We start from the raw sequence: 12,787 nt of genomic DNA, 5'->3' as shown, positions 1-12,787 counted from the left end.
ATTAATGAGTTTATACTCACAACAGCTCTGGGAGATGAGAGGATGGTATTATCCCCATTTCAAAGATGGGAACAGAGGCATAGAGGTACTGGTTCTCAAAGGTATTTAGGCACCTAACTGCCATTGATTTTATTGCAAGTTAGGTGCTTAAATACCTTTGAGGAGCTGGACTAGAGAGATTAAGGTCAAAAATAATTTTGGGTGTCCCATTTGACAGGAGCTGCCTGGGCTGGGAGCTGGCTTCTGCGAGTGGCAGCCCGACATGCTGCTTCTTTCGCCGCTGTGGTTTCTGGCCCAGTTGTTGGCCATGGCCCTGCTGATCTCACTCATTGTCACTTGAGTCCTGCAAATCCATGGATATCCGCTTTATATCCACAGATATCCACATCTGTGGATATAAATTGTGTATCCACGCAGGGCTCTACATTTGAGACCCCTAGGACCTGATTTTCTGAAGTATTTAGCATTATAAAGCATTTTCTATGTTCAGAGCACTGTTCCCATTGACTTTAGTTGCAGCAGTGAGTGCTCAGCACTTCTGCAAATCAAATCATAGGGTCTCAATTTGAGCACCCTTAGTGGCCACCTGGGAAAAGTTTGGTTTAAGTGATTTGCTCTGGGGCAGAGGCAGAATCCAGTTCTCCGGGGTGGCAGTCAACAGCCTTACCCTTGAAACCATCCTTTCTCTTCTTGCAACCCTCTGCCTCATTCATCACACACACCTTCCAGCTCCTGCAACAGATGAGGTAGGGTTCCTACAGACAACAGCTTTTTTCACTGTACAACCTGGATTCATTCCCTAGTGTAGGTCCATCCTGTGCACTCAGTGAGGCAAGGGTTCTGGCATTTCCTATGGTATGAGTGCTTGACTTTGAAATGTTAAAAATGTTCTTTTAAAGTAGGGGTGTGTGTGTGTGTGTATGTAATTTCCTACGTTTTTTAAAAAGCAAATTGTAAAAAATAGAAGATCCATCACGTGGCATCATAGTGACACCAATATGGATCATCAGCAGGGTTAAAATCCTGAGATCAGGTTCACAGACCTCTGCCACCTGAGCTAATGGAGGAACCAATAGCAGTAGCAGGTTGTCATAGTCCCTGTGGGCCAGCACTAGAGGGATATGAAACACACATTTTGCCAGTGGATTTCACAGATACTTGCTGACAGCAGAGAACTCAGGAATTGTGGGTTCCATTCCAGGCTCTAGAGGAGAGTGTTCTCTAGTGGTCACAGACTCTTCTGCCTCTGTCTCCTAACCATGGCCCTTCTGACCTGGCCCCTCCAACCTGACCTTGTCCCAGGCCTGTCTTTTACCCATCCCTGGCTCCTCATCTCAGTCCCAGTCTCATTGTTTAGCAAGCCCTAATCTCACCTCTCTGGATTCCCCGCCCTACCCCAGGCATCCCTCCACACCCAATCCCACTCTCTGATCCTGGCCATTCTCAGTTCCCCCCCCACGCTCCAAGTTCCTTGTCCCCAGGCTCCTTGCCCAGCCAGTCCCAGACTCTCCCCTCCCCAATTCCTAATCCCAGTTTTTTTCTCTCCGATGCAAACCTCCAGTCCCAGTCTTCCCCCTGGACTCCTTTTCCCAATCTACACCTTCTGCCATCCCCACCCACTGCAGGTCTGGCTCTTGCCCCTCTGCCTTCAAATAAGGAAGCTTCCTGCTTCGTGCTGCCTGAGCTCAGAGGGCGGGCATTGAGAGCCTAGGAGAGACAGCCTCTCTTCTCTCAGTTCCAGTACCTGGCTCAGCCCAGAGCTGCAATTACAGGGAACATCCTGCACAGCCCCGAGCTGGAGCATGACCAATATTATAGATGGAATTTTCAGGGAATGTGGCTGCTAAAATCAAAGTCTCTACTGAGCAGTACAAAGTGCGATTTTTCAAAGGCTTATAACTTGGCCAAATTTTGGGCAGATTTTCACAGGCATCTTCCTGATGCAAACACCTACTCCCTGCCAAATTTCAAGTTCCTGCTCCAAAGTATGGGGGCACCAGATTTTTTGAACATCAACAAAACAATATATTTTTTTCCGTAGCCTTATTCTTAGAAATGGCTGAACTGTTTTGGTTGAAATTTTCCAAATAGTTCAGCGTGGGGCAGACAACCCATCTGGAAAAATGTCAATCCAAATGGTTAAAGCCTGGTAAAGTTATAAGCAACTGAAAACAGGATCTTATAATGGGAAGCATTGGCAACCTTAATGCTAGGCAGTGCTACCAGCCTGCCTATAAGAGATCAGTCCAGTTCTAATGACCTATATGTGTTATTCTTGGATCTGACATCACAAATCTTATGCTGAGAGTCTCTACCTAACTAGCAGAGTTTAGTGAAATAAGAAATACAGGGATTGAAAACTGGTAAAAGGTGAACTGCAAAAATTAAAACGGCTTTAAGCTTTGATTTCTGGTCTGACTGTCTCCACGCAGCAGAGGCTAACAAGCTAAGAGATAGCTAACTAACCAACTCTTTTTCCTGCCCCGTTCTATGAAATCCTTTGGTATGTTGTAGTTTAATGAAAATATCCCAAAATGAGACACCACAAATATCAAAGGTCTGATTGTGATCCATAAATGGATTCCATGCTGTTGTCACTGAAAGATGTATGCTGGGATACCTTCAGTGCACCAGGAAGAACCAAAAGGATTTCCCAGAGGGGGAATTGTTTTTAAGCAGGTTCATTAAAACTTATTTTTTCTTCATGTAAGTGCTCGAGGCCCTCTTTTCACAGGCACAGAAATATGGGATTAACTCAATTTTAATTTTAATTTTAATTTTTCCTTTGTAGTTTTACATATGAGGCCAGCAACAAAGTCTGGATCCAGAGCCAGATTTGAGCATTCTCATAAGTTGCTGGTGTTTGGCACTTCTCTGCTTTAGCAGCTAATCTAAATATACAAGACATTTTTGGAGAGCTTTGTAAAACTGAGTTTTGTGAAGACACTGGCCCAGCTGGTAGTGCTTACAAATCAGGAAAAGATAAAAATGAACTACAAATCAAGGTTGAAACTAGTCACAGAGCTGAACTACTGAAACACAGTGTCTATTTATATTATTTCTCACCATTACTTGATGCGATCCAGGGTTTTTAGCTACAAAACAACCACCATATCGCAGTGTCTCTATGGTTACGGAAATCTGTCTGAAAATGGCCCTGAAGTCAGATCTTCTTCCAAACAGTGCAGCCTAGGGATCTGCCCTCAGCTCACTAGTGTTCATTTCAGGGAACATATACACTTTATTTGCAAAGCATGGATCAAAAGTCTTGCACCATAGATTTAATACAACTTCAGGATTTGCCCCTTAGAGATAAAGCTCAACAAAAATGTTTTTCTGCATGAAATTCCAATATTTCAACATTTGTTTTCATCCCAAAAGGTTGAAAAAAATTTTTTTTCACAAAATGAAAGAGTTCAGAAAAATGTTGATTAGGAAAAGTCAAAATGTTTCAGTTCAAGTCAGGTCTGCATCCCTGGCTAGTCTGTATCTCCCATGATACAACTACAGACATGTGTCCCATCAGAGGGAAGACAACAGTGGATCTTGAGAGATATAGTCTGGCCAAGGAGCCTGGCCTTTTGGATAAAATGGGGACATGAAACACCCAAACTACAACTCCCATGAGACAGCGTGTCACCAAAGATAGATGCAGGTTAATAGCAAACTACTTGGGTTGCATTGACTTGAAACAAAAGATTTGATTTAGATTTTCCCCAATGGAAAATAAAAAAAAATCAACAACATCAAAATTTTCCTGTAGAAAATTTTGATTTTGCTGAATCTGCATTTTTCTTTAACAAAACATTTTAATGGAAACTTTCTAACCAGCTCCACTTTTAGCATTGCCTCATGCGGCGTAAAGATTTCCCAGAAACCACCAGCACTTTGGCATCCATTTAGATGAGCCAAAAAGAGCCAGACTTGTGGTTGAAGTTTCATAAGAATCCATGGGAGTGCTGACATGATGGATTGGTTTATTTGCACAAGAGCCAAATCCAGAGCCCTTTGGGAGTTCAGGAAGCTTGGCAAGCTGTTCCCTCCCATTACTTTTCATGTGGCGCTAGAGGCCCTCTGCACATCTGCTAGTGATGGGCCTGAAAGTGGAAGTTCCAAAGCATCATGGCACTCAGCACTGTTCTTGTGGTATTTCTGGCCTGGTTGGAATAAGAAGGACTCAAAATCTCACAAGAGAACTCCTCCCTGGAGAATTAAAGCATAGTGTTGCTGACACAAGATGTCCTGAGGATTCAGTTTGGGATCTGGAATGTTGGGTGTTTATCTGATGAAAATCTTCACACCATTTGAGGTCTCTCCAACCCACCAAGCTCTGCTTGTCATTCCTGTTCTGCCTGGTGAACATCACACCAATGTTATGAGGGATGCGCCTCAAATGCTTTACAGTAAAGATGAGCCCAAACAACCCCCCAAAATCCAAACTTCTCCCCCTCCCTCTTCTCTATAATAGGGTGAACCAGAGCTCAAGACTCCCATTTCCATGGAGCACTGTGGCTCAGGACACCTGCCTCTCCCGCCCCCCCTCCCCCATTCTGCAGCTGGTGCCCATCTCTATTTTGGACCTCACAAAGGGCTCAGATAAGCAATCAGCAATGTGACACTCTGATCCTCCTCTAAGGCCCCTTGAAATAATGCAGCGGGATTCCCCTGGGGCACAGCTTTCCCCAGCCCTGCTCACGATATGACAGCACTGGTGCTGATCTCAAGCCTGGCAGTGCAAGAATGAACAGTTATTTAAAAAGTGAACAGAACATTTTCAAATCAGCTGAATGGCCTGGGGTCAGGGTCAGCTTTGTGCAGAGGTCCAGGCAGAGTAGTTCCCCAGGCCCTATGCTCATGCTGGGGTCAGAACAGAAATCAAAGACTCTTCAGTTCGAATGATGCCAAGCCAGTAAACAGAAGAGAAAAGCGATACCTAGCACAGACAGGCCTGCACCAAGGAACTCGCCCAAGAACAGTAAACAGAAGAGAAAAGTGATACCTTGCTGTTTCTTGTGGTGTAGATACCACTATGGGACAGATCCTTGTCTGGTGTCAGCACAGCTCCATTGAAATTAATGCCACTGGTCCCAGATATGTACATAGCACATCCATGTTTCAACAGCACGTGCCACGTTTCACAGCTAATTCCTCATGGGAAATGCCACTAGGAGAGCTGTGGGCTGAGGTCTAGCCTCCAATTCACAGGTGCGACTCAGTCAATGGGGATTGCGTCTGTGTATCTGAGAGCAGAGCTGAGTGTGGGAGGGCTCTCCTCTCTCTGCAACAGGTAGGGGAGGATCCACACAGGAGAGGTGAGTAGCAACCTGTTGTTGGAGGAGATGTGATAGGCGGGCTTTCCAAGCACAGGCTGGCCAGGTATGGAGCAATCATCTTGTGCACCAGGAAGCTCCTACCTGAACTGGGTTCTGGGTGCCAGCCGGAGATGGCATGACTGGAGGGGCTACTTGGAAGGAGACAATTGTACACAGTCACAGTGTCAAGCAGGATTTCTGAGAGGTGCTATGAGGAATGTGGGGTTATACAATTGTTATAAACCTCGGGGTCTGTCTCCACTTTATAGTGTTACTGACTGGGTGGAAAGGGTTTTTCTCCTTGGAACCAGAGAGCTTAGCAAGAACTGGCTGGAACTGGAGACCCTGCATTGATAAGGGAAGAACCAAATACTGGGCCATTAATGCTTAACTTCCTCCAAACCTCTTCAGGGAATCAGAGTGAAAAGGCCATAGGTGGAGACAAAGGGATGAGGTGGCAAGTGGTTGTCTGTTAAGGTTGCTGTGATGAGCAGATGGACTCACACAGACAGGGTCAGAGAGAGTAAAGAAGGAGCCCGGAGAATCAGGGCATGGCAAAACCATTGCTCCTACTGATATGGACTCTGAAGCTTGGCTGTCTCATGCTGAGTAAAGACTTACTGATGCTAGATTCCAGGTAACTAATCAAAGCTACCTAGTTTTAAAAAGGCTGCCACATAATCTGCTGGGTGCATTGCTCCCTCAAAAGGGACAGGCTCTCTCAGGTGTCTGATCTTGGCTGGATTCGCTGCAGAGAGCCACAGTGAGAAATAGGGGTGCTGGAGTCTGAAGGCCCAGGCCTGCAGTAATAGAGTCATGTGGCCTGCCCTTCAAAGTCTGGCACACTAAAGGGGTTACTCCCAGGGCCTGGTTTAAATACCAGGGTGTGGCCCATACCCTCTAATCCACAACAGGTGTCAACCCCCTGCACTCTGTCTGCACCAACACTTGCACTGCTGCTGGTACCGATGCTGGAAATGGGGTCCAGACATTCTCAATCCAGTCAGAGGAGAGAGCTGGCTTGGACCATGCCTGTGCAGAGGAGTTCATCGGCCCCTGTCCTGGCTGGGGAACTGTGAGCTGCTTTGGGAAGCCAAGCAGGCCCGTGTGAAGGCCTCTCCATTGTAACTAGGGTGGAAGCGCCTTGCTCCCATAACCTCAGGAGGCTGTGTTTCTCAGGTAATTTCTAGGGACTCTACTGGTTTCTGGAATACAGGAGGGGCAAAAAGAAGGGATTAGGAGGAATAGGATTTAAGTCTCTAAATAATCACCCCAGGGTGGGAATTCTGGCCCAAATGAAACTTTTTCAATATGCCTGCCAGTAAAATGTCCCTGGACAGACCAGGAGTGACTGTTGGTGCCACAACAATACCACTTCTCTCCCAGGGCTTTCCCAGGGATGTGTCTGTGAATTCTCCCCTGGCAATGTCAGGGGCAGGCCATCAAAGACCTGCAGGAAGGCTTACCCCAGCAAATGGCAGCAAAGCACAGGAGTCGGGCGACATTCCAGCCACATCCCCAAGCCCTTGGACTGGAGCGGAGTCCTACAGTGCTGCCCTGGGGGGTCAGAAAAACATGTCCATAAACCCCTCAGTACTTCACAGCAGTCAGGTCCAGGCATATTTGACACACTGAGCTGAAACAGACACTGTTGGACACACCTGGCTGACACAGACACTATCTCTGATTAGTTCATATTTACAATGCAGCTAAAATGCAGAATCTCAAAGAGCAAGAGTTGCCAGCCTCCACAGGGGAAGAAGGAACAGTTGGAATTTTAGGCAAGTGATTTGATTTAGCAACATCATCTCCACAACAGGTTGTTAATGAACATCCTGGAGAACGTGACTATGAGTGTGAGATGTTGTTGGTCAGTGTCATGAGTTCAGCTCAAAGGACAGAGGCAGTTTTTGTCCATAAATTAGATAAACAGCTGAGCATCTCAGTCAATCAGAGCAATATTCAGGTGTAATAGAGTTATATTAGAATTAGAAAAAATGGGAACCATCCATGGGTCTAAACCTGAAATGCTGCAAGCTGCCCCAGCAGGCCCCTCCTCTCCCTGGGCTTCAGAGGGCAGGATCCAGCACCAGCCTGAATGTCTACATAGCTGTGTGTAGGGCCATAGTGTGAGCTCTGTGAACCTGAGTCTGTAGGCCTGGGCTGTGAAATGCACTGCCATGGGTTTAAAACACTGTACCCTCTGGCATCTTACCAACAGGGGCTGAGCCCAGCCTTGACCAGAGATCTGGGGGAAAGGAGTGGTGTGGTCTGAACCAGTTAAGTTAGGATGGTTGTGTGGCAAGGGTTGTAATGCTGGCTGCTCCTCTCATCCAGGTCTCAGCTTCCCGGGGGTGGCTGGCTGGCTCCTCAAGCAGCCTCCTAGGCCTGAGAGGCTCCATGCTATATTTTGGATGGCAGGGAGGCTTTGAATGAGGCCATCTCTGGTAGCCCACCTCCACTTTCCCAACCAATCCTCATGCTGTGGTTGCTGCTATTCCACCGCCTGTGTGCCAGCTCTTTCCACTGATGCCCACAAAGCTCAGCTATACCAGTCACCTGGCTGGAATTGGGGGGCACAAGGAGCCATTGGCTAGCGTTCAGCAAAGTCATTAATGTAGGAGCTCTGGAGGAAGGCAGAAAGGGAGGGAAGGGGAAAGCAGGGGAAGAGGGCCCCCCATGCAGTTTTTAACCTTTAGTTCTGCTGCCCAGGTCGGGATCTTCAGCTGATGTGCAGGGGATATTCATGGGTTTGCTGGGGGAAAGAGAGCCTCCCAGCTCAGGTGACTGAGTGAAATCCCAATTGCACAGCAGTGTGGGTGGGGGCTCTCCTTATCAGCTCAGGGCTGGGCGGTGTGTGTGTGTGTGTTTCTCTCCCTGGCCATTCAGTGCTGGGGGGGAGGGCTCCCCGGCAGATCAGGGCTGGGCGCAAGTGGGTGGGGCTCTCCTTGTCAGCTCAGGGCTGGGCAGCAGAGGGGGCTCCCCTGGCAGCTGAGAGCTGGGTGGTGGTGGGGCTCCCGTGGCTGCTCAGGTCTGGGCAGCGGGGGAGGGGAGGTGTCTCCTTGGCCATTCAGAGGTGGGCAGTGGGGGGGGGGGGCACTCCCTGGCTATTCAGGGCTGGGGCTCTCCCTGGGCAGCTCAGAGCTGGGTGAGGGTGCATGAGGGTGCTCTCCTCAGCTCAGGGCTGGGCAGTGGGGGGACTCCCTTGGCAACTCAGGGATGGGGAGGGCTTTCCCAGGTAGCTCAGAGCTGGGAAATGGGCAGGGGGCTCTTTTTGTCAGCTCAGGGCTGAGCAGAAGGGAGTGGGGGGGTTCTCCCTGGCCATTCGGGGCTGGGCAGTGGGGAGGGCTCTCCCTGGGCAGCTCAGGGCTGGGTGGGTGCATGGGGGGGTTCTCCTTGGCAGCTCAGGGCTGGGCAGTGGGGAGGGGGATCCCCTGCTCACTCAGGGCTGGGGGGGCTCCTCTGGGTATGTGAGGGCTGGGCAGCGAGGGGGGACTCCCCTGACAGCTCAGGGCTGGGCAACGGGGTGGGGGGGGTGGGGAGGATGGGACTCCCCTGACAGCTCAGAGCTGGACAGAGGGGGGATGGGGACTCCCTTGACAACTCAGGGCTGGGCAGTGGGGCTCTGCTGGTTGGAGCTGGGTGGTCTCATTTCAATTAATATTGGAGAGTTGAGCATAGGAGAAAACTCAGCCCGCCTCACCACCTGGAGTTTCCTTCTGCAGCAGTCTGTGGGGCACTGTCAGGGCATCGTCCCTGTTGCCCATGCAGAGTCCTGCTCTGGGGGCCATTTGGGGTCTCTGTTCCTGGCACTGTCCCCTGTACCCACAATCAGAGGTGCCTGGGGTGGAGGGTGAGGGCTGTCGCTAAGAAGCCAGCTTGTAGCTCTCCCTTGTGAGCAGCAGCTCCTCTGCCTGCCTCACTTCTTCCTAAACACTGCGCAGGTGAATCCAGCCACATCCCCAGGTAGAAGAAGGTGCTAGACCTACCATCTCCAGTGCCGACCTGCCAGCCTTCACTCTCCTCTCGCTCAATCCCTGGACCGAGACGACTTAAACCAGCTCTCTACTTGGCTGTGTCTTGCAGCACTTCCTTTCATGTGTGCAGAACCTCATTGCATCCCTTTCCTGTTCCTCCCCCCCACATCGAGTCACAGCTTGAAGAGTCATTGGGCCAGAGAGAGCGTGACTGTGAAGCCTGGATAGGGACTGACCTGGGAGGTATCCCTCAGAATATCCCTTAGCCCAGTGGTTAGGAAACCTCTCCTGAGAGGTGGGAGACACCTGTGCAAATCCTTTCTCCCCCGCAAGCAAATGGGGGAATTGAACCTGGGGCTCCCACAGGCCAGCTGAGTGTCCTAACCAGTGGGCTAGAAGCCATACGGTAGACACCACCACCTCCTTCTCTGGCAGCCAGACTTCGATGGGACCTGCTCCATTAGGTGGCCTCTGAGCAAGCGTACTGGATCAGGCCCTGCATGCAAGTCAGATGGCACCTGTCTTTTCCCAATTCACAGATCACACTGGGGCTTAGGCAGGAGCTAAGTACCCAAGCGCCTAGAGGGAGGCAGCAGGGCACATGCCCCAAGGCACAAACTTAGGTGTGGAGGGGACTTTTCCCTGAAAACATAGGTGCCAAATGAGTTTAGGTGTCTACATGGGCCAGTGGGAGTTTTGTGGATCTCATTGAAGCCTCAAACTGAGATTTAGGTACCTAAACCCCAGACCTAGGTGCTTATGTCTGGGGTTTAGGTGCCTGTGATATTCTTAGGGTACCCAGGACTGTGAGTCACCCTCTAACCAGAGGGAGCCTTACAGTGGTGGCTGGGGTTAGCTCTCTAACCCCACCACCCCGTCAGCCATTCAAGCACTCTCCTATGGGTTAGGCCAGCCCTGTCTGCCTCGCAGGTGCACCCCAGTCCCCTTGAAGCATTCCCCTGTGATATCCAGCCCCTGATGCTGGCTACTTCCAGAAAACCCAGATCCTCTGCCCCCAAAGGAGCAACATATCCCACTTCACCAGTTTCACCTTAAATCATTGCTCCTGTAAACCATGCAGCACTTGTAGTGAAACAAGAGAAGGTTTATTTAAGAGAGAATACAGATTCCATTAGAAACAAGAGAGCAGTTGAAACCAGTGGTTACAATACAAAACAAAATCATAAAATGCAAACTAGGGCTCAGGCTGGCTCCAGGCACCAGTGAAGGAAGCAGGTGCCTGGGGCGGCCAATAGAAAGGGACGGCACTCCGTCCATTATTGGGGCGGCACGTCTGGGTCTTCGGCGGCAATTTGGCAGCGGGTCCTTCACTCCCTCTCTTCCTCTTCGGTGGCACTTCAGTGGCAGCTCAATCGGGGTTTTTTTTTCTTCTCCGCTTGGGGCGGCAAAAAAGATGGAGCTGATCCTGCTAGGGCCACACTTATCAATAGTTCCCTTTCCTAGCTGGAAAAGTAGCCCCCCCCCCACACCCCGAGTTCAGTCTGTTGCAGAATTGGCTAGTGTCACAGGAACCAGGATCCAAACTTTCATGAAACACCCCCTTCAGCAAGATGTCTCCTCAATGAATGGATTCAGGGGGCCTCTCCCCTTCAGTGTTACACTGAAAAAGTCTTTTGTCTCTATTCCCAGGCAGGGTGGTCACCGTCTCTTGTAATGTTCCCTTTTTACTGCCAAGTGGTTTTGATTGTTTGCAGTTGTCTCTGAGGGTTTGCCATTGAAAGTCTTGGGATGGAGCAAGACTAGACAACTGAGGCTGGCATTACATCACCGGCTAACCAGGGAGAGGTGACAGCCATCACTAAGGCACATAACCCTCCTGGGGACTAACTTTTACTCCGAGGCCAAGCAAACTGTCAATATAGTTACATTATTCCTTAAATGTTACCTTACCCACATCTCACAATGATTGTGAGCCTTGACAAGTTATGAGCTTTCTGTAGATACCTTACATGTTACCCCTTATGGATAAATACCCTGCAATACATGATTGGTGTAGTGAATTTGTTAGGTCTGAGATGAAAGTTGTTTGGAAAGAACAGGGGCCCCTTTGCCAAGGGGCCTGAGTGTCACAGCATCTAAGTACCTTTGTGAGTCCCATCCATTGTCCCTAGTCCCAAGGACTCTATGCAGTGGCATGTGGGGGGCAGAGGGAGGGGGGAAGGACAGCCCCTGTACAGCCATCTAGAGTCTGCAGATCCCGGCACAAGTGGAGAAGAGGGGCTGCACTCCTGATTCACCCTGTCTGCGTGCAATGGAGCAGGGAGTGGGAAGATCCATAGCTAGGACCCCCAAGTGCCAGCCAGTGGGACAGGCTGGGTGGAAGCTCGGCCCTTATCTTCAGGATGCTCCATGGCCTGGGCCCAGGGATGAGACTGTGGGTGACAGCTCCGCTCGTCTGGCCCAGTGGACTCTCTATCACCAGGGTAAAGCTCAGCTGTGCAGGAGACAGAACTTACTCGGCGGCTGGCCCCAGACAGTGGAACGAGCTTCCCCACAAACTCAGATCCATCCCAAACCTCCCCAATCCTGCTGCAAGGACCAGGAGCCTGGGGCAGACCTACCTTCTCTACTGGAAACACAGAGCAGTGTATGTAAATATCTATATATAAAATATTACCAAAACAAGACATGCCACTGCACATGATTTTGCCCCATGGAGAGAATGAGAGAACAAACACCACATGACAGATGTCAGTCCCAGTCCTTTTTTCCCAACTGGACGCTGCATGGATGCTTCAGAGATGAGTGCAGTATAAGAATCTGCCAGGACTAGACTAGACTAAGTGACACCTTGAGATGGGGTGAAGTAGCCTCTTGGCCCCAGAAATAGAGTCTCTCAAATCTCTTCAGACTGCAAGCTGCTCCTTTCAGTCCCCCATGGGCCCACCCATCCCAGCCAGGACACAGTGATCCAGCCCTGTTCTCTTGGAACCTTGCCAGATGAAGGACTGTGCCCGGCTCACCCAAGTGACTTAGCACCTTAGTCACTGATGTCCATGGGGACTTAGGGCAGACCCAGGCTCCCAGTGTCTCAGTCACTTTTGGCATTGGGACCCAGCCTCCTCAGTCTTGTTGACGGGCTAAAAAACATCATCCCAGAAGGTGGGAGTGAGAGAAAGCACCAAGCCAAAGCACAGTGGGACTAGACTAGAAATGCTCAAGCAGACCCACAATAGCTGTCCCTGGCGCACTGGCTGCGATACGTTAAATTGAAAGTACAAAATGAAATATGTCTGAGCTGGTCTAGTGGACAGAGCATAGAACTGGACTCAGAAGACCTGGGCTAGGCTGCAGGGGAATCTTGGGCAAGTTTCTGTTAGTATATAGGCTTGTTTGTCAGCCTGAGATACAAGCTTGGGTTTGACTTTTTGATACTCTTATATCTTATACTAATATGTGCGAAGAACAATGAACAAAGACACTGTGTGTTGCGTTTCCCACAACCAGATGGGGCTTTTAGTACAATGAGAAAAGATA

General features: G+C 49.7%; 1 protein-coding gene across 5 annotated transcripts in view; it reads right to left on the bottom strand.

Moving 5' to 3' along the window:
- LOC128841556 (P-selectin-like) overlaps window positions 1–9,374 on the bottom strand; it is a 55,423-nt gene extending 46,049 nt beyond the window's left edge. For 4 of the 5 annotated variants that reach the window (XM_054036657.1, XM_054036660.1, XM_054036659.1 and 1 more), the window contains exons 1-2: window positions 9,302–9,374; window positions 6,779–6,869 (exon numbers count right to left, since the gene is read on the bottom strand). In XM_054036657.1, the coding sequence (XP_053892632.1) occupies window positions 6,779–6,869; window positions 9,302–9,304 (94 nt within the window). In that variant the 5' untranslated portion in view covers window positions 9,305–9,374. The remainder of the gene's footprint in view (window positions 1–6,778; window positions 6,870–9,301) is intronic. The other variant, XM_054036658.1, reaches the window with a different exon arrangement.
- Window positions 9,375–12,787: the final 3,413 nt, after the last annotated feature.

Source organism: Malaclemys terrapin, chromosome 8 (assembly GCF_027887155.1).
Source record: "Malaclemys terrapin pileata isolate rMalTer1 chromosome 8, rMalTer1.hap1, whole genome shotgun sequence".
NCBI lineage: Eukaryota > Metazoa > Chordata > Testudines > Emydidae > Malaclemys > Malaclemys terrapin.
Note: the sequence above shows the minus strand (reverse complement) of the source record. Positions and strands in the feature narration are given on the sequence as shown.